Source organism: Pogoniulus pusillus, chromosome 36, assembly GCF_015220805.1.
Source record: "Pogoniulus pusillus isolate bPogPus1 chromosome 36, bPogPus1.pri, whole genome shotgun sequence".
Lineage (NCBI taxonomy): Eukaryota > Metazoa > Chordata > Aves > Piciformes > Lybiidae > Pogoniulus > Pogoniulus pusillus.
This window is the reverse complement of record NC_087299.1, coordinates 10,268,660-10,295,359: the sequence shown is the minus strand read 5'-3', so window position 1 is coordinate 10,295,359 and position 26,700 is coordinate 10,268,660. Positions and strand designations below refer to the sequence as shown.

The 26,700-nt window shown below is 43.8% G+C and overlaps 1 protein-coding gene across 1 annotated transcript; it reads right to left on the bottom strand.

Moving 5' to 3' along the window:
• Positions 1-12: 12 nt before the first annotated feature.
• Positions 13-20,208, bottom strand: TNFRSF8 (TNF receptor superfamily member 8). Its single transcript, XM_064172184.1, has 11 exons — positions 20,120-20,208; positions 19,789-19,998; positions 11,088-11,178; positions 7,819-7,941; positions 7,287-7,442; positions 7,091-7,184; positions 6,381-6,646; positions 6,071-6,175; positions 4,244-4,269; positions 3,745-3,949; positions 13-2,070 (listed from the first exon to the last, which is right to left on the bottom strand). The coding sequence occupies exons 2-11, from the start codon at positions 19,858-19,860 to the stop codon at positions 1,838-1,840; spliced, it is 1,371 nt and encodes a 456-aa protein (XP_064028254.1). The 5' UTR covers positions 19,861-19,998; positions 20,120-20,208; the 3' UTR covers positions 13-1,837.
• Between the last annotated feature and the right edge of the window lie 6,492 nt (positions 20,209-26,700).

The window sequence follows — 26,700 nt, the reverse complement described above, 5'->3', positions numbered from 1 at the left end:
CAAAGCCTAGAGAGAGCAAAAGGGAAAGCATCATTTTGCCACTATTCAAAACTTCAGCCTGCTTCAGGACAGTGCATGATCCTGGCCTCCAGATGTCCAGAAGAAAGCAGTGAAGCCAGAGATGTGGAAAAGGACTATCAAAGTAATCAAGGAGGTGAAGCACCTAACTTACATGAGAAATGCAAAAAGGTGGGAACTCAGCTTGGAGGCTGAGGAGGATGCAATCAAGAACTGCAAAAGCAACTCGGTATTGCACTGAATTCTGAAATACAGAACTCGGAGCACTCACCGAGGTAAGAGGTCACTTTCAAACTGGTAAAAGTTCTTCTTTAGCCAGTGAATGGTCACTGTAACCTGTTGCTTACAGAGAAAATTACATGAAGTGTTTATGGAGGAAATTCAAAAGGCTTAAGAAAAAATCATGCTAGTATGGATTGGATGAATACTCAATGCTGGGACAAACTCTTTAACATCCTTAATCCAATCATGAGGTATGCAAATGGCAGACATTAACCAGGCTCAGAGTGCTCTTCCTAAGTAACATCTCCTGCTGTGACTGTCAGAGATGAAACGCTGGGCTCATATTACCAGTCTGGCCCAAGAAGATGGGGTTTATACCCTTTTGTTATGCCTTTCTGTATGTTCAAAGGCAAAAGCCACTGGGCTCGCACTGCTGCCAGTACAAGATTCTGTCCAGGGTAAAACTACAGAGCAAGTCATTGGGTTTGTGGTTCCTTTTTTTGGCTACTAAGACACACTTCATCATCTTGCTCGTTTCCATTGTCCTGTGCAAAAATATAGTCAGCACTATTAAATGTACAGTTAGCAACATGAAAGACTCACGAGTAGCATAACATAAGCCAGCTGACGACAAAAAGATTTCTTTTAAAGCCTGGCTATGCAAATCAGTGTCACCCTGATGGTTATTAGTCACTCTAAAACAAGCAGATATTAATGACGTTGTAAGAAATAACTGCTGTGCCTGGTTTTCATCCTTCCTTCTTGAAGAAAACTCATTTGTTTTCTTCTTTTCCCTTTTGACAGACTCCACGCTGGTCTAAGACAGAAGTTCATCTGATACCCAAATGTTCAGCCAGTTCCAGCGGAAGAAACCATTTTCTGAACTTGCTGATGATCTGAAGTAGCCAAAAGCCATGAGTCAGACTTCAAAACATAGAAAGAATGGCCTGAAGCACAGTGGAATTCAGTTAGTTTTAGTTCAGTTTTCTGAGTCTGCATGGCACCTTTGCATCCTATTTCCTCAAGAACACAAAGTCTGCAAACTTGAGAGTTCTGCCTGTGTTAGGGAAAAGTGACATTGTCATAATTTTCAGTCAGGAGTTGAGGCCTGAAGAAAAATACCATTCGTTGCAATGGTACGACAAAAATGGCAGTGTTTCTGATACTGGCATAGAAACAGCGTATGAAAGGAGGCTGAGTCTCAAGCTTAGAACTCTGACCAGAATTTTCACCTCTAATAGCAGTATTCAGAGTATTTAATTCATTCCTTCACACAGAGAAAGCAAGCTGGGAGGGCTGACTCGGCATCCAGATGTCCTCCAAATTGTCTAATTTGATTTTAAATAGTTTTCGGTGTGACACCAGGAGACAGAGGGAAAGAGATATAGTTGATGTCAGCTATTAAGGCCAAGGGTTCAGACAGTCCTCTCATTTGTCAGATGAGCTAGGTTCCAGCACTGCTTCTTTAAATGTGTGTCGGTGTTTTCTAGGAGTTTTCAGATAACCTAGGTCACTGTGTCCACCTCTCTTGTCATGGATTCAGCCTTAGTGTCACACTGGATGTTTCTGTAGTTTCACACACCTCTTCAGTGGGTTATCACTTCTCAGTGGCAGTGGTGGGGTGATGAAATTCCTTTCCCTCCTCTTCCACGGGAACCATCACATCATTCCCTGGGAAGCACTCTGTTTCCTGCTCTGGATAGTGCATTTCCAGTACCTCTTCCATTTTTTCCCGGCCATCAACACTGCTTTCACATCCCCCAGCAGCACAGTTCTTGCCTGAAGTGGACCCCACAATAACAGTGTTGGCCTTCAAGATGTACAAGTTCTCTGAGGAAGGAAAAAAATAGTGCTGAGCATATTTAACCACTGCTGACTCCAGAGGTGGTTTCTTTTCCTGCAAAGTTTTAATTTGGCACTCAGTTTTTCTTTCCTTTGTCTCCCCCTTTCTTATTTTAATCAGGGGCATGCAGATCAAGCCCCTCACTGTGAAAACACAGAATTCATTAACAAATTAGAAGAGACAGTAAGATATCCACAAGTGTCAGTTATAAGCAGCAATTCATTGGGATCTAGGGAAAATTGATATGGACTATCCAAGTTTTATGCTCCTGCAGCTTAAAGAAGCATCAATATCTGCATTAAAGACAGCCTTTGGGCAAAGATCAGCACTGTGCAGTATATCTGAGGTCAAGTTTCTTTCCAGCAGAGAATAACCTATATTTTTTTCTAGGATAGACTTGGATCTCATGTCCAACTCATTGACTCTTACTCCTTTACAAAAGGTAGAACAGACTCTGGACCACTGCATTTTATTCAGAAGGATGCTGCAGACCAAGCCCTGTAGGTTATTGTTGGCGATTGCTTGGAGATATTTGGGTATGGTAAGTCAATTGACCACATTCATCCTAAGGCCATCACTCACAGAGGAAAGAGAAAGGAGATTCAGTAAGGAAAGGTCAGCTTGAATAACCTCAGAACTGGGTTTGGAAACATTGCCAGAATGTCTCATGTACTCTCAGATGACAGCTCTCCTCCTGTCAGTAAGCTTCCTTGTTTGATTTCATCTCCTACCCTGTGTCATGGGAGGCAAATTTCAAGCTCCTACTGTGAAACCGAGAGAAGAAGATGATAGCCTGAGACATGTCAAGTACAATTCTTGTTAAGTATTACAGCATCATTTTCCAGCTAACTTGTTTTGGATTTCAAATTTCTTCTGCAAATTTACATCTTATGGAATAAAAAAAGAGGAATAAGAACATTTTCCTGTCAGAGTCCAAAGTGACTAAGGCAGATGTAAAACCAAGAAAGCATTAGATTCAGAGGAATATATGTGCCAAAATTTGTGTGTCAAAGGACCTGGAAGTTCAGCCCCACCATTTTTCAGAATCTCTGGACACTCTGCAGCTTGCTAACAATCTGTGATGGCCTGAGCTAAATTTCTAGCTAGATTTCTGGCTCAGACATAAAAAAATTAGGAACAGAGAAACAGACCCTGATTGTAAAGTGGAAAAGTACTGGAGTCTCTGAGTGAAGAGGTGAACATGCCAGGGGTGGGCCATAAAATGGCAACGATGAGTAAGTTAATGGTATTTCACTGGAGCATCAACAGCTTTCTATCTAGGTGTGTGAAAGCACAGCCTGGATCCACCCCTTGCTGCTTTGCTGCACTTGCTGCTATCTCCCCCCACTGCTGTTTTGGCTGCTGCTTCACTGCCACTTGACTCCCTCCTCACACCCTCTAAGCTTGCTATATTCTGCAATAATTTCTTTTTTGTCTATACTGCTATATTTAGTTTAACTGTAAAAATACAAATTCGTTTTCTGACTTTCCAAATCCTGAGGTGTAGTGAATTTACTCTCTCTGGGGCAGATATACAGTAAGTCACTGGGGGAGAGTTCGACTCTAACCCGTAAGATGGTCTCAGAGTGACATTAAGTGGCCATAGTTGAAAACAATTAAAAAGCAAGAGAAAAAAGAGAACACAAAATAGCAGGACTCACCAATTCTGTTGTTTGTGTGGTCTCTCACTGGAGAATTGGTTGGGCAGTCTGGGGCACTTCCACTGCTCTGGGTCACATCAACCAGACTCAGATCAGGACTACATGCTTTCTCTGTGCTGGAGACCAAGTTGTTGTTGGTTTCCAAAGGCAGGGTTCTGTCAATTAACGCCTCCCCTTCTGGCCCTCTGTCAGCAGTTGTAATTTCCTACCAATACAAAGGGGAGAACAGAAGTGGGGTGAATGTGAAAATTGCATTAGGTCTACAGAACCCTTCTGTGGCAGTCAGAATAACATAATGTACTTCACAGCACCACTGTCACAGGGAATGAAACATTCCAAAGAACCTGACTGACAGAGGAACTTCAAACTAGGTTCCTACATCACTTAAGGCTATATTTAAAAATAGCATTTCTCAGCTAAAGAATTTGCAGAAATGTACCTCACTCTTACTGACATTGGAATGGGAAGTGATTTGTTTGGGAATACTCTTCATACTTACTGTATGCTTGGTCACCAGATCTGAACCTGTGAGAGAAAGAGGAAAAATTATCAGAAGAAAATTCACAGCAAGCACAAGGATGTCAACATCTGCTCTGAAAGATCACCCAACCACGTCCTAAGCTACTGCCCACCCACATGCATCATGCTTCCTTTACCACTGAGGACACTTACGTGGCGTGGTTGATGTAAACACTGCAGCCAAGATTGTGAGGTTCAGCTCCCTCCAAAACCCTTTGTGGCCATCTCTACCATTCTCCTCACAACACAACTGGTGTTCATCTAATGAGCTGATGAACTGATTCAACTTTCTAGATAAGCAGGAGATGAGCTTGTTAAACAAAATAAATTCCTATCTTTCTATTGGGTTAACAAGTTGGATCAGTTCATTGTGTGGTCAGGTGAAGGGAATGTTGTGGAGGGGGTTTGTGGAGTCTCTCTCTCTGGAGATATTCAGAACCTGCCTGGATGCATTTCTGTGTGGTCTGGTATAGGAGATCCTGCTCTTGCAGGGGGGTTGGACTGGATGAGCTGTCAAGGTCCCTTCTGGCCCCTGACATTCTGTGATGCTGTGAATGGAGGAAAAGAAAACTGGGAAAAGAAGAGAGGTGAGAAGAAGGAAGTGCACAGCATCCTTCTGTAGTACCATGAAGGTAGGCAGTCTCAGGCCCACTACCTAATTCCATGCAGCCACCTTTCTTTTTCCATGCCACATCTCTATAATGCTGCACAGTGCCAGTTTTTATTGTGTAAGGCAAGTAAGGAAGATAAAATGCCATTCTGGAAAAAGTAAGCTGCATGTTAGAAGTCTTCAGTGTGTTCCTGGATAAATGAGCCGAAGAAGCTCTGGTGTGTGGCGATTAGGAGAACCTAAGAGAACAGAGTCAATGGAAATGGAAGCGCTGAGAGAGGATTAGGTAATGGGCAAAATGTGACGGTCTGTGCAGGTTGCTCTGGCTGACACCGGCGTTATTTGAACGCCTCGGCCCCATCTGGGTACCTGGGAACGCAGGGAGTGTTTCCCGGGAAGCACCAACCCACCGCCACCGCTCACGTCCGCGGGGGAAAGGCCCCATCTAGTGGCAGCAGGGCTGGCCTCTTGCCCGCCAGCAGGGACACACACGACACGATTTAAACTGAAATTCCATAAAACAAAGACCCATATTTAAACTATCCTCTTATTCTTTAGACATATGGATTACAATTCCTTGGTCCATCGGTTACTGATCCCGAGATTCGAGCCTGCATTTGTGGGAAATGGTGATAGAAGAAATCAATCATTTGGCGAAACTCAGCATGAAGTGTACAGACTCTAACAGCTTCACCACACCCACAGGCCTGCCACCAACCTACAACGTGCACAGCCTGCTTTCAGTACAGGCGGGAATGTGGTTCTGCAGGCACACCCCACGCCTAACTCTGGGCAATGCTACAGAGAGTCATCATCAATCAAAATCACTCTCCCTCTCAAGCTCAAAGTCCAGAACGATCCCAGAAACCGTCAAATACTCAAAAACCACTTCAGGCATCATATGACAGTAGTGTCTGTGCTGAGAAAAGAAACCACCGGTTAACCCTTTCCTCACTCAGCTTAAGCATCTCCCCCCATAAATTCACAGTTGCCTCAGTCTTTCTCTCATGTTTTCCAACATCCTGCGTAAAGAGTTTCCTCAGGACCCTTGTCGGGCCCACCTTCACCAGGCTGCACTCAACATTCTCTTCCCCAACGACCTCTGCAAAATTCTGGGATCTCTGAGCTCCCAGCTGGCACACACTTGTGTGCTGTGTGCTCCACTACATGCTCTGTGGTACAGCCTTCAACACTCACTCTTTGCTTTGCGGATGAGCTTCTTGCAGACCTTCCATTTCCTGAGTAACAGCATGGCCACAAGCAGCACTACCACGGGGAGAACCACTGCCCACAGAACTGGACCTGTAGCACAGAAAGGAAAGGGAGAACAGGAAAGGTTAGGAAAAGGCAAAGGGGAACTATCAGTACACCTATGTGTTTGGACATAGATCATGGACACCATTTGACAAGTAGGGGATTTGCAGGAAGTTCCTACATAAAAATTGTCTTTCCCAACGACAGAGCCAAATAAAACAGGTAGACAGGGTAAATGCTTCATCTTTGTTACCTGCTGTGGTTGTCTCCCCCTTGGCTGAAGTGGGAAAAGTGCTAGCCAGAGCTTTCTCCTCAGGAGTTGAACTGGGATTTTCAGTTCCTGTGGCACTTAAAAGGATACTAACAGTGGTCACCAGACTCTCCTTAAACCGCTGCAGGTCAGAGTTACTGGTGTCATTGCTGAATCTCATGGGCAAAGTGCTTGGGGTGAGGTCCATGCAAACCCGATCATGTGTGGCATTTCCTTCACTTAGTGCTACTTTGTTTAACTCGGCACAGCTAGGGAAGGAAAGAGAACCATGTATCAGCGCTAGAGGGAAACTGCCAGGGTACAAGAGAAGAGTGTTCTCCAAGTGACAAAGGTTCCTTTGGTCACTTGTTCCACCTGCACGTATTGCTTTCAGTGAAAACGTCATTAACCTTCTCCTCACCCCTGTGGCATTAGTTCTTGACCGGGATGCAAACCTGATACTCACCCGTGTGCATAACCCCACTGTGCTTAGTAAACAGAAAAAGAAGCAAGAGGGGAATTCTCCCTTCCCTCCTTCCTCCATACTGAGCTGTGCAACAGGTATAAAGAGAGACCTTCTACACTCTGCACACAGGCCCAAAGCTATGCCCCTGCCTCCAAGACAAATGTGTCTACTTTGCACCAGAAACCACAGGTGTCCCCTTTTGTCCTTTATTAACTTCAATTAATTACTTAAAGAACTATGGACTTACTTTGTGTGGGGCTTGCAGGTGTCAGTGCTGGAGTTTTGATCAGAGAAGGTCCCAGAAGGACACTTTTCACAAGTGACATCATTCATTGAGGTGCCTGAAGGAAAACAACCACTGAGGACTGACTGACCAAAACACATTGGATCTAGGCTTATGGCCAAGGTCTGGAAAGGTAATCTAGACAGGCAGGAATTCCCACCTCTGACTTTGACTCCAAAACCAGGCTTGCAAACAGTGTGCTTCTGGCATCGCGAGCAGCTGTACTCCACAGATGTCTGGCAGAAGAGGCCAGGCCGGCACTCGCAGACGCGGCTGGCATTGAAGGAGCAGGGCTTTTTCTCCACAAGCTCAGGTTCTGTGAGGAAGAAACAGAGGGCCAAAGCTGAGCAGACACCAGCTCAAAGGCTCTGGAAGCAACACAGGCTGCTGCCACCCTTCATGATGGCAAATTAAGTCATGAATAACTGGGGAATTGGGTAGACAATGGCTTGCAATGTAAGGCAGAAAGCAGACTTGGACAGGATTGGATGGAAGAATTTCTTGGTAGTCCCAGGTTGCACAAGAAGCAACACTGATAATGTGCAAAGTACCATTTCATTTTGCTCTCTAAATCAGTAACCAAGAATGGGTAATTTTGCTGCTGGAAGGTCTAAGTGAATAAAATATAAAGAAAATGCAAATAAAATGGAGAGAGAGAGACAGACTGTAACTGTGTGTGGGGGGAAACAGACCTGCACAGGATACGCAAGCGTGACATTGTGGCTTTGCGGATGTTTCATCCACATACTGCTCAGGCCCACACCTCATGCAGTCTTCAGCCGAGTCTCTAGGACATGCTCTCTTTTTAACAGAGCCTGGAGAAGAAAAACAAAGTGCATGATGCATGTTCAGAATCACAGGAGACAAACCTCCTGAAGAGCTCTTGTATGCTCACTTAGACGCTACTGCACTCTTCTCTTTGTTCCTGTCATTTGGTTTATCTTCCCTGCTTTCGTCTTTCCCTTTCCAGTCTGTCCTGTGACAGCAGCACTGTGCATGACACTATCGCAGCAGACACTGCTGCACAAGAGACACGACAGTTAGAAAAGACCACCAAGTCTGCAATGAGGACAACATTGTCCTGCCATTGCTAAGTCCCCAGGAAATTATTTTTTGTGTTTTCTTCTGGGCTATAGCAACCAAGGCCTCATCTTTTGCTACCTAAGACATCACTTTTTGTTCCAAAGTCTGTCAGAATCACATAGCTGCAGACAGATTTCTCCAGGGGCAATCATGTTCAGAGCAGGAGGTTACAAGCTGGTACTTGTGCCATGCCATATATAGCCCCAGCAGGTTGGCTGTGGATCACTTTCTGAGCAATCCTGCTGCTTTTACAGTTGCAAGATGGTTTAATTTTCCTTTTTTTTCATTTTCCCTTAAGTCAAATTACATAAGTATGGATTTGTGATGCTGGATGTTTGTACTACAGACTTTCTCTGATCAACACTCCCAACTCACCAAGACTCATTGCTCAGTTTGCAGTCACAGTACCCTGGATATCACAGACCTTCTGTGTACATGCAGCATGCACAAGTTGAGCAGTTGGCCTTGCCAGGAGGTGGAAATAATTACCAGAGGGTAAGGAACAGCAGTAGTTGAAGAAGCAAAAGTAAAAACTAAAGCAGCAACAAAAAGACAGGAAGAGTTGAACGTTTTGCAGGTGGAACACAGGAGAGAAACAAACGTCAATTTCAGCGTCCAGCCTGCATCACCCAAGCACAAAGAGTTAACCAGGGAGGTAGAAACTGGCAGGGAAATAACTCACCTACTCTGCATTTTGGCAAGCATGATGTAGGAGTGCAGGTAAAAACAGTTGTGCTATATTTGGCTCACTAAATACCACCAGACAAGTGTGAACCACATCACTCCCACCTCCTCAAAACTACTTGTGTGAGACAACTGTAGACATCAAGGTGGGGGTCGATTGCTGAATGTCAGCAGTCAAGCTGCACACGTGTGTCTGCACATGTGTGCCATTTCTTCCTTCCTTCCGCAGCCAGCCAAAAGCTCTAACTTCAGTCATTTGAGATTCCCTGCACACATGGGTCCCTGCCTCGGGGGCTGCATGCCCCAGCTGCAATGGCTTTGAAGCTTGACTAAGGAAGTTTTCTGGTGCTCTTCTCCCTGGATTCCATTCATAGCCCAAGAACCAGGAAAAAGCCTGGGCGGCAGGAATATCAGCTGCCATCACACCTACTGAACATTGTGCTGAAAGCAAGTAGATTAAGTAAGTGGTTGAAGTGGTTTTCTTTTGCATGTGCATTCACTCACTCCTGAAGATCTGTGCATGAGTATTGACTGCAGCACTATCTTGTGGAGCTGGATAGCTGATTTAGAGTCTAAAACCAACAGCACCCCCACACACAACCCAACCAAACTAAAAATGTAAAAAACCATAAAGACATAGAAGTGAAGTGGAATAGGGAGTTCTGCATAACATCAGCTCCTCTGCAATATACCACTGTTTTTCCATGAAAGTCTCAGTTCCTCCCCTAATAGGAGGGTAATGTTTTGTTGGGTGATGACAGAAAGAAAATGTCCTCCTCATAACCCAGGTATGAAGTCTTATTTTCCCTGCACAAGAAATACATACATGAGAAGAGATGTGGTTAACTGCAGAAACCAACGAGAATGATCTTTTGAGGTCTAGTTTGAAATCTGTCTTGAAACTGAGCTTAAAATTAACTTCAAACAGAGGATAGCTTGCATGTGGGCTAGCACACTGAGACTGGAAGCTTTACAGCTGTGGGCCAGGTTGTATCAAGAGTTTGTGATGCTCCATTTTGATTACATGGAATTTTAGAGACGCTTCTCTTGCTTCATGGTGAGCAGCTGAATCAGTACCAGCGGCAGTACCACGAACAGGATATTGCTTGAAGGAATGGTGGAAGATTAAAATTAAAAAGGATTCTCATGAGTTTGTTCCAGTGAAGGAAGCATTGGAAGATGTGAAGAGATGTCCAAGACTGGCTTGAAGATGTGGAAAGAAATTCATTTCAAAAATAAGCAGAGGTGAGATGATTGAGATGGGTGACTCTACAGCCAGACGTAATGCAGATCTCTGCTCTTCACAAGACCTCACCAGGACATTTGTCATTGTAGAGGAGCTTTTTCAAAGGAGAAAAGATCTCTGTCCCCTTTCTTCTTATATAGGACAGTTTCTCCACCTTTTGGCCCTTTTTCCTTATATAACTTCTAGTGGTGTAGCCAGCAGTGAAAGATATCCCAGCAGAAACCCCAGTGCCAACAACCAGGAACTAAAACTCTCTTTATCATTAGGGTACGAATAAATGTCCAAAATCTCCCTTGAAAAAAAACCAAAACAGCAAACATTTCTGTAAGAAAAGAGTGCTGATGGTGAAGCACCACGAAGTGCCCCACTCCCTGTGGGGGTTTCTGGCCAGCAGGGGCAGTTTCAGACATTTCCAGAACTCATCTACCCAAGGTGTTTCCTGTTTCTGACTTCATGGGCCTCTGAGTCACAAGCAGCTTTCTGCAAAGCTCACTGTGTCCCCTGACAAGTGCTGCTCCCTTTCTGATGTGACACTTTCTAAACTGCTTTGGCTATAAGGATAACGGCAGATTTTACATACCTCCATTTTATAGCTTTTTGTCTCTGATGGGAAACTTACCTAGTCTAATTTCACTGCACTATTTCACACCCTGAAGCAGGCTGAAATGAATTCTTAGACTTGCTTGGCTCTAGCCAGGTCAAAAGTGTCAACTGATAAAATCACATAAAAGATCCTAGCAAGCTATCCTGTTTGCAGTTTACAGACTCTTTGCGTTTTGCGTTCAGACCGAAGAGGAGCCGGGCTGTGGTGAACAACTTCACATCTGGATACACATCAGAGAGTGATTCATGGAAATACACTTTCCTTCGGGTACAGTCACACAGGGCTCCTGCTGCCTCTCCCAGAAAGGCTTCATGGCAGTTTGGCAGCATTACAAACACACTAACCTGAGGGACACCGGTAACAGCAGCTTCGCGAAGTTTCATCATAGAACCAGTTCTGAAGTGTATCACAGGAACGAGAAGGGGTTAATGATGTCTGGAGTTTGAAACACATAAAAGGCACAATTAGAAACCAGTTAGTTCTGTGTTACAACAGCTCCCATTCTCTGTCTCAAGTGACAGTAGTTGCAGATGGTAAGGAGACTGCTAGGGCTTTTCTGAAAGGTCAGCCTTCCCCAGTGCAGTTCTTCCTATTGCCTGCATGCTTAAGCAACGATTGCAATGTTTAGTGTATTTAGCAACAATTCAATATTCTCAATTTCTGAGAAATTACAGTACTACCTTTTTCCTGATGAGAAAATCTGACTTTTTAATTTGGCATCTCCCTCAATAATCCCCTAAAACTGTTATCTGAGTTTCAGTTTCAGTATTTGCTGCAAGGTATAAGCGTTTTGGTGAAGACTCAATCGGCAGCTTCCACAGCAGAGGTTTTCCCACGTGACACTGGTAGTAGAACAGTGACATCTTTCAGAAAGCCTGCATCTCACTTTCAGCAGATGAATTTCCCATTGGCCTTTGAAACAACACCTACTGGCTCCTACTGCCTCTGTATGCAGTGCTGAATCTTACAACCTGACTACCTTCATAGCTGTATTCTCCTGTTTAACGTGTTGTTCTTCTCACAGCAGGACCATAAACCACAGAAGATGTTTAACTTGCCCCAGGTCACATCGGAAAACAGAAACTTTCAGTCGAGGAGGAAATTAACAGAAGGAGAAGAAACAGAAGCATATTGAAACCATTAGGTCGCACAGAGCTGCAGCACTAGAGCTGAGAAATCCCTTTTGAGACATTTCCGCACTAACCACTGGGCCACACAGCCTCCCTGTAAGCATTTTTTCTAGCTCAGTGCACAGAGAAGACAGCAGATGTCTGCTTGCTCAGCCTGACTCACACCAAGCTTATGAACATGCACCCTGCATTTTAATTTTCTGAAGAGGAAGCCCTAGATTGTAGGAAAAGGAAGTGGAATCTCCTTGCATCTGCATGAAGAAGCACCCTGATTAGCCAGCTACTCTGAGGCTACACTGAATAACAGGAAATGAGAGGAGACCAGCCACTAGTCAAAGGGTCATTCAGGAGTCACCTCAGCGACATGAATTAACTAGCTCTATAAAGAAAGTGCAAGAAACAACAGCACCCTGGCTGCCACTAAGCCACACAGGCTCAGTTTCTTTGCCAGAGCCATGGGATGTCACCACAAAACCTTCATCTTCTCTTCCTGGCTCTCCTGAGAAACCAGCTCTGGCTGGAAATGGTGTTGAATTTGAAAACGGGGTGAGAATAGAATTCTTAACTGATTTATGCAGCAGATAGGTGTACAGCTTATTTATAACAGTCTTTTTTGGGGGTTGAATAAAGGAGCAGTCTCTGTAAAGTGTGAGAGAAGGTCTGCTTTTCAAAAAGTTACCATGTCTAAAATCTCCTGATTGGAGGTTAGGATTAGATTCTGCCCTTAGTTACAGCAGTGCAAATTCTGATGGCGAACTACACCTGGTGCTGTGATAAATTACTGCGTGAACATTGCATATGTACTGCACGAATGAGGAAAACACACCCAAGTACTCAACCTTTACTTTTTCCTTTCCACAAGAGGGCAGCTAGAGACTACAGGCAGATGCACCATGCCTGTCCTCTGCAGCTTCCCAACAAATGCTGCTTTCCAGTTGTAAGCACAGCTCTGTAGTCACCTTTACTGTTTACTGAGCTAAGCCAAGGTGCTCTGTTCTAAAAAGAAGTCATTTTAAAACATTATGACAGTTTCTATGTCTGAGAAACAGTCTTCTGAAGATCCCAACAAACTGAAGTCTTCTGAACAGAAAAACAGTCTTCTGAAGATCCCTGCAAAACTTCGCCAAGAGTTGCCAGTTGTTCAGTAGGAGTGTTCCATGAGCATGAAACTTACTAGAGATCCTTACAGTGGTAAATAAAGCACGTGTTAATATTCAGCATCAACCATCATCTCCCCATTCTTACCATTCTGGATCTTAAAGTTATTTCAGTCCTAATCTGACCTGTAACAGCAATGCAATGATGGAAATTTCTGCTCTTAAACTGAGCATAAAGGTTGACTTTTGTAGGCAGCACAGTCTAAGGTAAGGAGCTGAACATAAACCAAGCCCACATACCTCCAGCACTGCAGCCTTAAAAGCTCAATATCAGTTACATAAGCAAAGCTGGCAGTGTGGAAAAGGGAATTAGAGCACAGGTTTGCAACAAAATATTGCCTTGTTTGCTCCTGTATTTTGATGAGCTCAGTGTTTCTCATTAGCAAACTATTCACCATGAAACACAGGGAATTATAATTCTAGATTTCCTATTTTCCAGTCCCACTCCCTTCACAACTCAGTGCTTCTGGAAAGTTACCTTATGCATTTTCTTGATTTGGCCATCACCTTATTTAGAGCTCTGCACAGAAGACTCCAACTGAAATGACTGATGTGTTTTTTAGCTGCTCAACTGATGGCTACTCCTTTTTAAGAGCAGAAATCTAGACATGAACCATCAAAGTCACATAAATGTGGAGAGACTGCAAAATACTTGTATTGCTGTTCCTGGGTAGAAAGACAGCTGAGTGCTGGAGTCAGGAAATATTCTAATGCTGATTAACCAATGCTATTAAAAAGTGAAAAACATTTCAGTGACCTGGCCAAAAAAAGCACTAGATTTCCATGGAATTATGGAAGCATCTTACATGTGTAACTTCTCAGAAATTAAGGCTGTTGGACCAGCTTGTCCTTTGTAAACACCAATAAATAAACCTTTTCTGTATAGTGCTGAGCCTACTACAAATTGCAGCTTGAACACAAATCTGATTTTTAATCTTCACCTGGTAAGCATGCAAGTGGCAGGCTGAATGCCTGAGTCTGAGTACTGCACTCCTGGGCTTGCACCTCTGTATAAACCCACAGCAATGTGATAGTGAGGCCATCACGAGGCTGAGGGCAGGAAAAGGACCTGTAGCTTAAGGTTCCATTCCTGCCTCTACTGTTCCACAGCCTTAGATGTGCTACTTTAAAGTCTTTGCTGTACTGGCCCAATGCCATCTACAACTATGGGTATTTTTGTGGTGGTAACAGCAGAGAAGCCCAGAGATACTCCATAGAGGCACACAGTACAAACTCTCCCTTCAGTCCCACTGGGTTCTCAGCTTTAGATTTGTTGCTTTTGCCAAATCTTGTCCAAACTGTCACCAACAGTGCTGTAAACACTTATCCTGCCAGCACTGGCAGTTTAATTGCTGGGGCACCTGCTACCAGGCCAGCTCAGTTCTGATACAGCACTACTTAGAGTTTATGTTGAGCATTTTGACCTGTTTGAGCTGCATTACAGCTCAACAGCTGCAACTGCAGGAGCCTGCTATCTGCTGGGTTTCTGGCACTGTGACTGAGATGATAGTAGCCAACAGTGGAAGCTTTTGAAGAAAACGTCCCTGTTGTCAAGCCTTAATCAGAGTAGAGATCACTTAAGAGAAGGGAGGGAATCCCAAAGGCACTGAGGAGGAAAAGGAAAATAAATGTAAAAAGTGACACTTCGTGATATGAGGGGTCAAGAAGAACACAGCAGGAAGGAAAAGCCTATGTGGCCCTACAGCTCTCACTGCCAACAAAAATCTCAGCACAAAGATATTTCTCATCTATTTCTGCTTTTCAGTGCCTGGACAAACCTAAGCAATATAAATACTGAATGAAACACGTATGGTTAAGTACAAAATAGTGTCAGTCTTCCACAGTGGACAATGCCAGCAGGGCAAGGGAGAGGGTTCTGCCCCTTTGCTCTGTTCTACTCAGACCCCATCTGGAGTTCTGTGTGCAGTTCTGGAGCCCCCAACACAAGCAGGATATGGAACTGTTGGAGCCAGTCCAGAGTAGGCCACCAAGATGCTCAGAGGGCTGCAGCAGCTCTGCTATGAGGACAGGCTGAGAGAGTTGGGGCTCTGCAGCCTGGAGAGGAGAAGGCTCTGAGGAGACCTTGGAGTAGCCTTCTAATATCTGAGGGGGGCCAACAGGAGGGCTGGGGAAGGACAACTCACAAGGTTTTGTAATGACAGGACAAGGAGGAATGGGTTTAAACTGACAGAGGGGAGATTTAAACTGGATGTAAGGAAGAAGGTCTTTCCAGTGAGGGTGGTGAGACACTGGCACAGATTGCCCAGGGAGGCTGAGGATGCTCCCTCCCTGGAGGTGTTCCAGGCCAGGCTGGATAAGGCTCTGAGCAACCTGTTCTAGTGTGGGGTGTCCCTGCCTATGGAGAGGGTTTGGAACTGGATGAGCTTTGAGGTCCCTTCCAACCTAAACCTTTCTACGATTCTATGATTATCCCATTTATTAGCATGAACTTAAGTTAAAGAATCCTTTTTAAATACCTTCTAGGATGACAGTGGAAATTTAACCCTGTCTCAGAAAAAAATATTGACTTAATTACTTTGTCTTGGGATTGTGTGACTGTAACTACTAAAACTACTTTTTTTTCCAGAGCAAAACCAGTTTAATTAAATTAAGACTCTTTGTTTGACAGGAGCTGAAGTTTAAGGCTTGATTTAGCAGGTCCTGGTTGTTCACAAATAGCTCTCAAAATTAAGGGTGGAAATAATGCAAAGGAGACAGAAAAAAGTTTCAGCCTTACATCACGAAACCTCAACATGTCACCTCACAAAAACCCATTGTTGTAAGAGTTGGGGTGAGGTGTGAGGTTCACCTTCTTGCTTTCAATGGCACCTGTGTGCAGAGCTCACAAAAGCCAGAGTGCTACAGAGTTCTCTGCTCAGTACTGGCCATTTCTCCTGGCTCCAGGATGGTCACAGAAATTGTCCACCAGCCACTGAGAGAAGATTCACTTTGTTTTTTGCCCCTTACTACTTATTTTGTGGGGAAAGACTTTAAGAACTTTCACTTCTGCTCCATTCCCTGCTCTTTTTCCTGGAACGCCTAGAAACTCTGAAGGGAGGGCATCATCCACACTCAGCAGCAACTAGCATGTGGCCTTGCTTTGCCAAGGAAATCTCCAGGAAGCTTTACAGAACAAACTCTCCCCATCTCTTCAAGGAACAGAATGAAATGTAGTAGCCTCAGAATCCTGCTTAATTACCATCCAAAGTATTTTTCTCTTCCAGCTTTTGACTGTCCCTCCTTATACACTTATGTCTCTGTGCTAGTTTGAGCCTAGCTAGAATGTTTTGGTGAGAAGGATTAGATCACAGGCTGTGAAAGAGAAAACAATGGTGATGTCTACTTCACTCATAGGCTTGCTGAGATGTACAAGAACAAGAATCCAAACATAGATAAGGCACTTCTGCTTGGGAGCTCTGGGCTGTGTTTCTCTCTCTAGCCTCTCTGCCGTCTCTCTGATTAATGCACTTTGCTTCCTAACCCCCTGGCCGAACCTCCATTCTTCCTTGGGACTGGGGTAAGGTTGAGAGGGGTGGGAGAAGGTGGAAGGGTGGTTGGGAGCCCCTCCTGAGGACTCAGGTTTCTGGGAGGGGAGTTGTGTTTCTGTGTTACCTTTTACCTTGTACATTTCTGTCTATAACTCTATATACTGTAAATATCTGCCTGTATATCCTGCTAGCTGTAAATAAATAGCTTCATTCAAATTTCCAGAGCTGGCTGAGTCTAATCTGGGTGATTTCTGAAGTGGGGAGGGGCAGGGAACACCCAAACCATCAGTGTCTCAATCTCAAGAACAGAACCCAGCCTCTGCCAAGGGAACTCAGAATTGTAGCACAATTTCACTTTGTAAGGCATCATTTCCCCGAGTTTCCTGGAGAAAAGGGAAGGAGGCATTGTACATTCCCCTGCCCTCTCTCAAAAGATAACCCAGCCTCGATGAAGAAGTGCCACTTTTACCCCAGTGACATACAGCACCATTCAGTGGTACTTACAGTTGTGCCCATCACTGTGGACTACAGAGAACCCTTTAAAAGACAAGGAAGGTCACAAAGGTTTGGTGGGTATGGGTGAGAAATTGAGCTGTGGACAGTAGGTCTCTGTCCTTCCGGCTGACACTGGGGAGACTCTAAATGGATGTGTCTGTGCTAAGAGCAAGCTAGCAAAGTGGCAATGCCGGCCTAATACAGCTATGCTAATACTGTGGCTCTTTGCTACCCAGAGGGGCAATCCCACATCCTCCCTCTTGCCTGTACTCAGGGCTTCCTTCCCCTCTAACTCCTGATAGTTTAAGAGAGACCAATTGTGTCTCCAGGGGATGAATCAATCGCTCCTAGGAATTCATCTGACTGGAAACTCTGCTTTCTGAATCTGGAAGGTTGATTTTCAGGATACTGCTGCACTGGAACCACTCATCCTGTCACAGTCACTTGCATTAAATTCAGCGCAAGAAAGTTGGTGGCCTTGAGTAGCCAGGAACAGCATTTCCCCTTTGTGTGACAGGTATCTGCCAATGGGCACAGCTGCAACAGGAAGCCTCACAGACATTACTTGTGCATCTGAATTGATTTGATCTGGACTGGACACAAGGACACAATGCAGAGCTAATGCTGCTTTATGCGAGCCACAGAGGAATATTTAAGTATTTATCTTTTTTAAGTTTTGCAGATCAAGACCAAATGAAATAAAGCAAACAGACTTGGTGCAAAGCATTTTGGGGTTTTGCTGCTTACTTTTGAGCATTTGTTTCAGAAAACAGACCTTTTGTAGCTCTGCTCACTTACCTCATATCTATAAACTTGTCTAGTATCCCAGTTTAAATAATGGCACTTGTAAAGATGGTGCTGAATTTAGGGGGCTACTCTGCAATTCAGTCAGGACGAGGTTTGACTCATTTATTTGTGGCCTTTTGAGCACGTAGTAAAAAGTGATGGTGAGGCAGAGTAAGAAATCAGCTTGCTACAAATGAGCTGTAAGTCAGGAAGAAAGCATGCTACAGTAAAAAAAAAATCTTCTACCAGCACTGGCTATTCTAGAACTGACTAACACCCAGCAAAACAGGCACCTGCATCTCAAGCTTCTATCCAGGACAAAGCAAGCTGATGATCTAAGGCTTCAAGTAGTCAAGCCTCATCTGCTTGATACTAAAGACGTTATTAACAAGTGAGAGTTAACCAAGTATTAAACAAAACCCAAAGTGTAGACTCAGGTGAGACATGGTTTGAAATATGACCCATAAGCTGTGATCTGCTCACTTTAAACAGTGTCATCTCTACTGCAGTAGCAGTAAAAGCAAGTGCTGCTGTGAGAGACAAGACAGAAAGCCAGTGAAAAGCCAGTTGCTTATCCCAGCAAGATCTACACCTTGATTCTACACACCGATGATTTTTCAGTGAGTCTGAATGCTGACAATGAATATCAGAAAGCCCAATCATCTCCACGCCCCGTTCTGTGAACAGAACATCAAAATTGATGTCACACAGCAAAAATATCTTCTTTTTTTCTTTTTTTTTCCCTTCCTCCCCCTGTCACATATCTCCTAAAGCATTTTGCATTCAGCAGACTGGACAAACTTATTAAAATTCCCTTCTAAATATTCCTTGTATGAGCAAGGACTGCAGACACCAATCCACAGAAGAAGAGTGATCATTCTGTTTCAGGAAGGAGACAATGACAGACGAGATAAGCAGGGCAAAGTAGAGCAAGGTCGCAATGTGGGAGGGGAATTTACAACTAAAGAGACAGGGCAAACTCCTACACTTACAAAAAGAGCCAGGAGGATTTCTTTCAAGTGAAAGAGGTTACAGGACTTAGTTATTTTCAAAGATCTAATTAGAGCCAGTTTCTGGTAAAAAAAAATCTGCTGGCAGCACAAGTGATGTGTTACATCCTCCAATTACAGCGCACAGGCAGGTGGCTCTGGTTAGTACATGCTCCTGTCTCCACTGCTAGGGAAAATGGCCAATTTCAGGATCCCACTCCACATGCAGTTACCTGTGCAAGGAGGCTTTCTGAGTGATTTTTGTTTTAAAACGTGTGTGCATGAATGAGAGACAGAGAAATTACCTGGATTTATGCCAGGGGCTGAGGGCTCATTGCCTCGTGATCCACTAGAGAGGAGGAGTTAAGTGGGGGTGGTGGCAAAGCAAACCCACAAGAGATGATATGATCTGAGCAGAGAGCTAGCTTGCATCTACACAGGCTATGTCTATTTTAAGTCAATCTGATACAGAAATAATAGCCCATTCAAGAGGAAGCCAGTGTCAGAGGGCTGGGTGGTTATAAAGAGGCATGTATTTTATTATTATATTTGCCCTTATACCTTTCAATTTGCCAGCCCCAACTCACATCATCTGAGTGAACAGAAGCCCTCTAGAATCAACCTCTGCAAGGAAAGTGCCTGTATCAGAGCACCTGGCCATCCAGGCAAAAAAGAAATCCACTCACCCAAAGAAACCAGAGCAGTCCCCCATCTCTATCAAACCTTTCCTCATTGCCAGGCTGTGTTGTTCCTGGAGGTGCAGTGAGGGCATCAATGCCAAGAAAAAGATGCGGATCAGAGATCGTATCTCCTGTTCCCACCTGCAAATTTGCCAGAGAAGACAAGCTCTCCTGGCAGCTCTACTCTATACCTTCACCACTCTGTTTAACCACAAAAACCTGTTTCTGTGGACACCCAGCAGCCAGCATATAGGCAAGACAGTTCTGAAGCCCAGGTTCTCCCAGACCTCTCCAGACTCATGCACTCTGAGGGGGCTTACCTGTGGTAAGGTTTGGATATCCTGGAGAAGCAGCAAGAGCCACAGTCCCAGTGCCAGGCTGCTGGCAGCCATCTGTAGTGGTGTTAAATCTCTCTAGCTCCCAGCATAGGAGGGTAAGCAGCCAAGTTGCTCCTTCTGGAGGCTGAGATTCTCCCAGGATCCAACCTGGTCTTCCTCCTTATCTGTTCATTCAGTCCAGAGCCATTCCATCTGTTCAAGACAAGCAGGAGGCAGGCTTTGAGGCTCAAGCAAGTTGAGAAAACAATTCAGAAGGAAGGGGGAGGAAAGGGGCTGCCCAAGAAAGAAAAGGAAAGAAAGAACAAAACCAAACCACGTCAATCACTAGTCCCGGAGCTGCTGGGTTTCTGCAAGTCAGTTGCACACATCAGGGTTGTCACAGAAGGTATGCAGAAGGTACACGGATGGCTGTGCAGAAACACAGGCTCCTGAGTCACGTAGGCTGCCCTCAGCGAGCTCTTCACCACCCCAAAGCCTTAGGCACGAGTCCAAGCCCTGCCCCATCCATCCACCACATTCTCCACAGATACAACTGAAGAGAGTTCCCAGTAAGAAACACACATTTTTTCAGCACAGTCATTTTACTCCTGTTTGGATGAGTGTGTGAAAACTCACAACCAACCAGGCTGACTCCACAAAGGTTTAGGCTTTACTTCAGCAGCAATGTACTACAAAGCATCCTCTTGAGAACCCTTTTTCTTCCAATCCCACATGAAATCAGTTCCAGTTGCTGCTGAGCATCCTTCAGACTGCTACTCATCATTTCACTCACTTTTGTCTGTTACTCTGGATGTTTTTCAGCTCTGGTGCCCAGAAAGATTTCAGTTGGTTTAAGGTGTCATGGAGCTTTATCTGTCCTAAAAGTTTCACCAAAAGTAGAAGTTAGTCACTTCAAAATAAAACCCCCAAAAAACAACAAAAACACACTGCCTTGAAACCTCTCAGAGTCTCAGGAAAATAACGAGAACTTGAATTCTCACACCCATGTTTTTTTGCTTCTCACCCTTATCAGCACAAAGAAATAAAAAAGGCTGAAAGTGGGATTACTGATTATGAAAATGGATTATCTTATTGAAGACCCAGACCTACTTCACTGCCCTTGCAACAGGGTACCAAAGATGAGAGCATTTCAAAGGGACTCTGAGATGATGCAAATACTTTGTCTCAACTTTAACTCTTCCCTTTTCACTAACTGCCTCTATTTCTCCAGAATATCATTTTACAAGCCCAGTGTTTCAAAGCATCGCAGGCCCACTATGTTTGACACAGGAACCTAATCCTAATCTCCTTTCTTCCCTAGCTTAGGTTACTACTTCAAGTTGGGGTAGGTATGCTTTTAAAGTCTACACACAACTAAGTATTTGAATGTCCACATATTTCTCATTAATCAGTGGGCTAGAAAACATCATCAGTGTATAAAATAATATGCCATTAGGCAATTGTCCCAATGAATGGGTGCAGCTGCAGGTGACACAGTGTGAGGACAGCTGGTGAGCTCTGGTCGACCTCCTTTATTTTCCCTTATTTATTTTTTCTGATCAGCTCATGTCTAAGCTCTTCTAGCAAAAGAGTAAGAGCCAGCAGACAACACAGCCTGGAAGCTTTCAGCTTCTGTAAGCTGTACTGCTGAGGTCAGTGTCTCTGATGTAACAATGGAGTATTTGAGTACAAAAAATTGTGTGTGAAAGACTTTTCCCAGGACTGGCAGCACAGAGGGAAAAAAAGCCTGAAGCGAGCAGTGAGCATTTTGGACGTGGTGTAAGCAGTGATAATTTATAAACCCACTGGGCATCTTGAATCAAATCTGGCTGAGGATGCAATGTCATTGACGACACAAATGTATAGAGGAGCTGACTCGATTGAGAGGAAAGATTCCAGGAACACTCTCACTATGGGAAAGGCTGTGGTGGAGGACCAGTGTTCTGCAGAAGACTCATCTCACACGTCCAAAGTGAAACCAGGCTTTCCAGCTGCCATCCTTCTTGGAGCTTCTTAAGTTCACTCCTGATTGAGCTAGACGTTTACAGGGATGGGAAGCAGAAAGGGCTTACTGCTGCTGGCTTTTCGGAAAGTCTATTACATCACATAAGGCTATTACAAGTTGCAGCAAAAGCACAGCAATGAAAAGGGTGAAGAGGCTGTCGAATAGCAGTCTTCTTCTTCGAACAGTGAAAGGGGCTTTCCAAAATAGGCCCTGTCAGTAACTGGAAGAAGCACCTCTCTTTTACAACAAACCCACACTACTGTTCTCTAAACGTTGCTTGTGTTTCCTAGAAGATAATTATCTGATATTATGAAAATGTAAACAAAGCAGAACATAGAGAAGCAAACAACCAGATCCTACTTCTCTGTTCTTCCATCAGAGGACAATGCCCACCAGAAACAAAAATGTGGAAAGCCCCTCCGAGCATGCTGTTATTACTTACAGAATCACAGAATGGTTTGGGTTGGGAGGGACCCTGAAGATGATCGAGTTCCAACTCCCCTGCCATGAGCTTCCCACTAGACCAGGCTGCTCAAAGCCCCATCCAACCTGGCTTTGACCACATTTGTTTGATTACACACATTTGTGTCTAACATCTGAATCTCCTTTTGGTTTGAACGTTAAAGGTAGCAATGGCCAAAGATGGAGCTGCTTGCCATTTTTATGTTAACTATTTTAGTTAATGCTGAACTTAGCTAATGCTTAAGTCATTTTTACACTGGGTATCCAAGCTGTGATCATCATCTGTGCTGTATGGAGCTGAGGTGGAAGGGAATAGAGCAGATCCTGTAAATCATTTAATACCTGAAGCAAAAGAATACAGACCCAGCTAAGCCACGAGGGAAAGTCTCTTCAACATCTACCCAAGACACTCCTTCAGCACTGTCTATTCACTGTTCTGCTCGCAGTGACAGCCTAGTAAAGAGAGTATTAACAGAAGACTGCAGGAGCAGCACTGCTACACAAATGCTCAAACAAAAGTACTTAGCACATTTGCTGAAAGTGGCTGATCTTAGTCTCATATTCAAGTCTCACTCTTGGCATAGATCCTTGTGTATTTAAATATTTATGTTCAGTTAATATATATCTGTGGGGAAAAAAACAGCAACAACAAAAAAAACACCCAACCCACCACAAAGTGTCATCTCTAAACAACTGCCAAACAGCTAAAGGAGACCATGAAATTTAGAAGCACAGATATTAAAATAACCTCGTCTAAAATCTGTAGTTCAATGTCTGTCAGTGTCGCTATTTAAAGCCTTGCAGCATGCTGATGAAAAATCACCAAACTTCTCAGCTAGCTCAACCACCACCAGACACTAAGAGTTCATGAGGAGTCTACCAGAAGCAGCGCTCCTTGGGATACATGCCACTATAGCAGGGGACGCAGAAAAGCTGGAATCCTTAACCGATTACAAAAGACAAAAGAAGGTGCTTACTATAAGAAAAGCCAAAGAATCTCATGGCTAAAGACAGCAAGTCAACAAAAAATATTTTGCTCTCTTGATCTGTCAGTGCTTTTTAGCCATCAGAGAGCTCCCTTCCTTGGGATGGTGCAAAATGAAACTGGTGACAACAGACAGGGAGAGCTGTCAGAATCCCAGGGATTTTAGGCATTGTGAGTGCAGCAAACATATTCAATTTCTCTGGAAATCTTTTGTTATCCCGAAGAGGGTAGACAGGAGGAAGGGAGGGAGAGCAGAACTGGTGCACTGGGAAACATCACTTAGCAAGTGGGCAATCTGAGTCTGTGCTGGCTGAGGCTGACAGTATTTGAACTCACCTGAACATGTCCGAAGGAACTAAATCTTATTCATGCCAAGTCTGCCACAGACTGGCAAAATTCTCTCTGTGCCACTCTGGTACTGATACTTATTTTCTGACATCAACACTTACCTTATTCTTAGTATTAAATATTTGTCAAGCCATTTAATTATGCTCCACCAATCAAACCACTCTGCAGTGCCAAATACATCAAGAGCACCTGCTCTCGATGACATGATCTGCAGAACTCAACAGTTGATTTAGCTATTTACCTTGGCATATTGCTTCACTGTGATCAGCAAAGAGGTTATAAAGCTCTTGTTGCATACTTGCTGAAATGTAGCAGTGGCTTAAAATGAGAGTTTCCAGGAGGCAAAAAAACCTTGCTTATAATGAGCTGGGGTCATAATAAAATCCAAATACATAGGGGAAATCCTAAGTCATTTCAGTAATGCAGTTTCAGTAGATAAAAATTATCACAGGATGTTTCTGGTCTTTAGTAAAAATAATGGAAAAAGCAATGAGATTCCTTGATTTACAGAAAGCTTCATACAGAGGCAAACCAGCAACCTAAAATAAAAGAAGGGACTAGTTCTTGTTTGTGTGCAGCTCGGGACTTTTGCCTCCATTTGCTGTGCTCTTGCTGAGCACAGACAATTTCTTGCCAATTAATGAACAGCCAAAGGAAGGAGATGCACACTGGTCTGTTTTCATGCAATGAGAAGGTTACTTCTTTTGGTAATTCTTGGGGTTTTTAAACCACAGAATATAAGGTCAAAAACTATATTTGTGAAACAGCTAATTCCTGACTGTGGGAAGCTCAGAACTGCTACCAGCAAATTGATTTTGCTGACTCCATGCAAAAGCTGCTGGAAGAGTTCTCCAGACAGCAAAGAATCTGGGTGTACTGGAGAAAAAGAAGCTTCTCAGCTGATACAAATCTTACTGCAAGAAGTCTTCCTTCAACTAATGTCTATAGATTCTACACCTCAAAGCCCACTGACTCCATCCATGTTCCCTAGTTTCTATTCCAGCCACTTGAATTCCTCATTTCCATAGTACAATATAAGCCAGTGCCAACCTCTGACCTGCCAGAAGGAGCAAAGTCAACTCTTAGAATTGTTAGGCTTAAAAAGTCACATTTTCTGAAAGCGTAACTGTGCGTTTCTGCTGCCAAAATGTGGACTCGTATTTACATGCAGACCAGATACATTGATATCTCTGCCATTTTATTCACTTTTTTATCAGGGTCAGTCATTCAGAATTTTGACTGAAGCAAAAATGTAAGCAGCTAAAATAAAAAGTGTCAGGTTGATCACAGGAATAATAAGTTCCAATTAGATTCCTTTTACAGCATCCCTTACATGAAGTTGATGTGAATGACAAAATCCTGCAACTCTGTTTTTGTTATTTCCACTAATAGCACTACCTCATATATAGTGATAAAATAACTGCAGTAACAAAAAAAGCATCTGTATAAGATGACTTTTTTGGGTGCACAGCAGCTTCAAATCTAAAGCGCACTTTGAGTCAGACAGAAAAACGAGAAGAGCTGACAGAGAACGCAGTGCTCTCAGGAAAGACTTGGCTTCCATGAAAGAAACCAAAACCAGATCACAGAATTACTATGCCCACAGGCTGGCTGAGAGAGGCAGAGCCTCAGATGAAAGAGCACATCATGTCTGCATTTTCAGCAACTCTGACTACAGCTTCTGGAAGAGTGCTAGATGGCACACTGTCATTCTTCACAGCATTTAATCCAAATGCTATTATTCAAATGTCATTTGTGCTTTGCCATTCCTCCCATATCTTGCTACAAACAGAGGCTGGACAGTGAATCCCCATGGTCCACACAAAGAGCTACTTGATGATTACAACTATAAAGAAAGCGGTGGGTAATAAAGGTAGGACAGGTAATAGCATATGAAGACTGACGCATTTTAAGATCCTTCATGTCCTTTCTTCACACTTCTCTAGTACTGGTTTAAATTTAAAGCAAGTCTTTTCTGCAGCTCACTGACTAGACTAATCACGCTGTATATCTAAATAACCCACAACAGAATTAAGTTGTTTTGGGCCTCTCTCCCCAGCCCCAACTTGTGCACTTGTACAAATGAACCCATGAGCACCAGCACTGACTTTAGCTTGCTCTTACTTCATGTCGGTCTTTGGAGCTCTATAAAGCGCATGGTCTCCCCTACCTGACCAGACAGTACAGGAAGGCTACTGTAATGCCCACTGAGGAGTCACAAAGGTCTGTCAAAAACTGACTGACCTGAAGCCTCATCAAATTCCATCCTTGCACAAAGTTGATGGTGAATACATTTGATTTTCAGTGGGGAGACCTCTAACAAATTCCTCTCTAAGCATTCTCAAGCCACTCACAGCATCCCAAGTTACCTGTTGTGCAGTATCTTCACATCATTGAATTCGCACATGGAGTTTCAGAAGTAAATTCAGACTTTCTCTATAGCATTTTCTCCTCATTAGCATATGACTTGGAACTGGAACTGAGAAGAGGAAGCCTATCTCCTCTGCTTTCAAGGAGACCTTCAAAGTGAAGTTTTGGAAAGAAAGTGCCACAGAATACACATAGAAGACAATTAATCAACTGAAGGGATCAGAAAGCTTAGAGCAGAAGAAATCCACAAGTAGGACTGCAAAGGAAGCATACCAGCATGCTAGGGAGGAAGACAACTGGTAAGGGAAGCTTGGACTATCTGGATACTGCAATTAAACACCATGTTAGGGAGCAAACCACTGCAAAGAAACTTTACTGCTAGCTTTTGACTTGTGAGTATCAGAAGCACACTTTCAATTACTCCAGCCTAGGTGTTAGTTATTAGAAATCCTTTAAAACTAAAATCTAACCCATCAGATCCAGTTTTTGAAAGACGCTGTTCAACTATGAACAGAATCAAAAGAGAAAGCATACTCAGGCACACAAGAATTCCAATCTGTAAACTCTAGGCAGAAGATGCTAAGGAAAACTCCAGTGAAAAGCACCGAGAAGTGAGAGATTCAATCACAGTACAGAACAAAACGAGAGTTAGAAGCAGCTTTTAGAGAGCTTTGTCATTTCACAGATGTGCTTTCAGCTATTTTGTATGTGTGAAGTGGCAGACAGGTCATCTGCAGCCAGATTC

Coding starts and splice junctions, on each gene's coding strand:
- TNFRSF8 (XM_064172184.1), bottom strand. CDS start 19,860: ATGGCTGCCAGCAGCCTGGCACTGGGACTGTGGCTCTTGCTGCTTCTC. Junction 7,185..7,286: donor TTTTGGAGTCAAAGTCAGAG/GTGGGAATTCCT, acceptor GTTTTCCTTCAG/GCACCTCAATGAATGATGTC. Junction 4,270..6,070: donor GCTCATCCGCAAAGCAAAGA/GTGAGTGTTGAA, acceptor TTTCTCTCACAG/GTTCAGATCTGGTGACCAAG.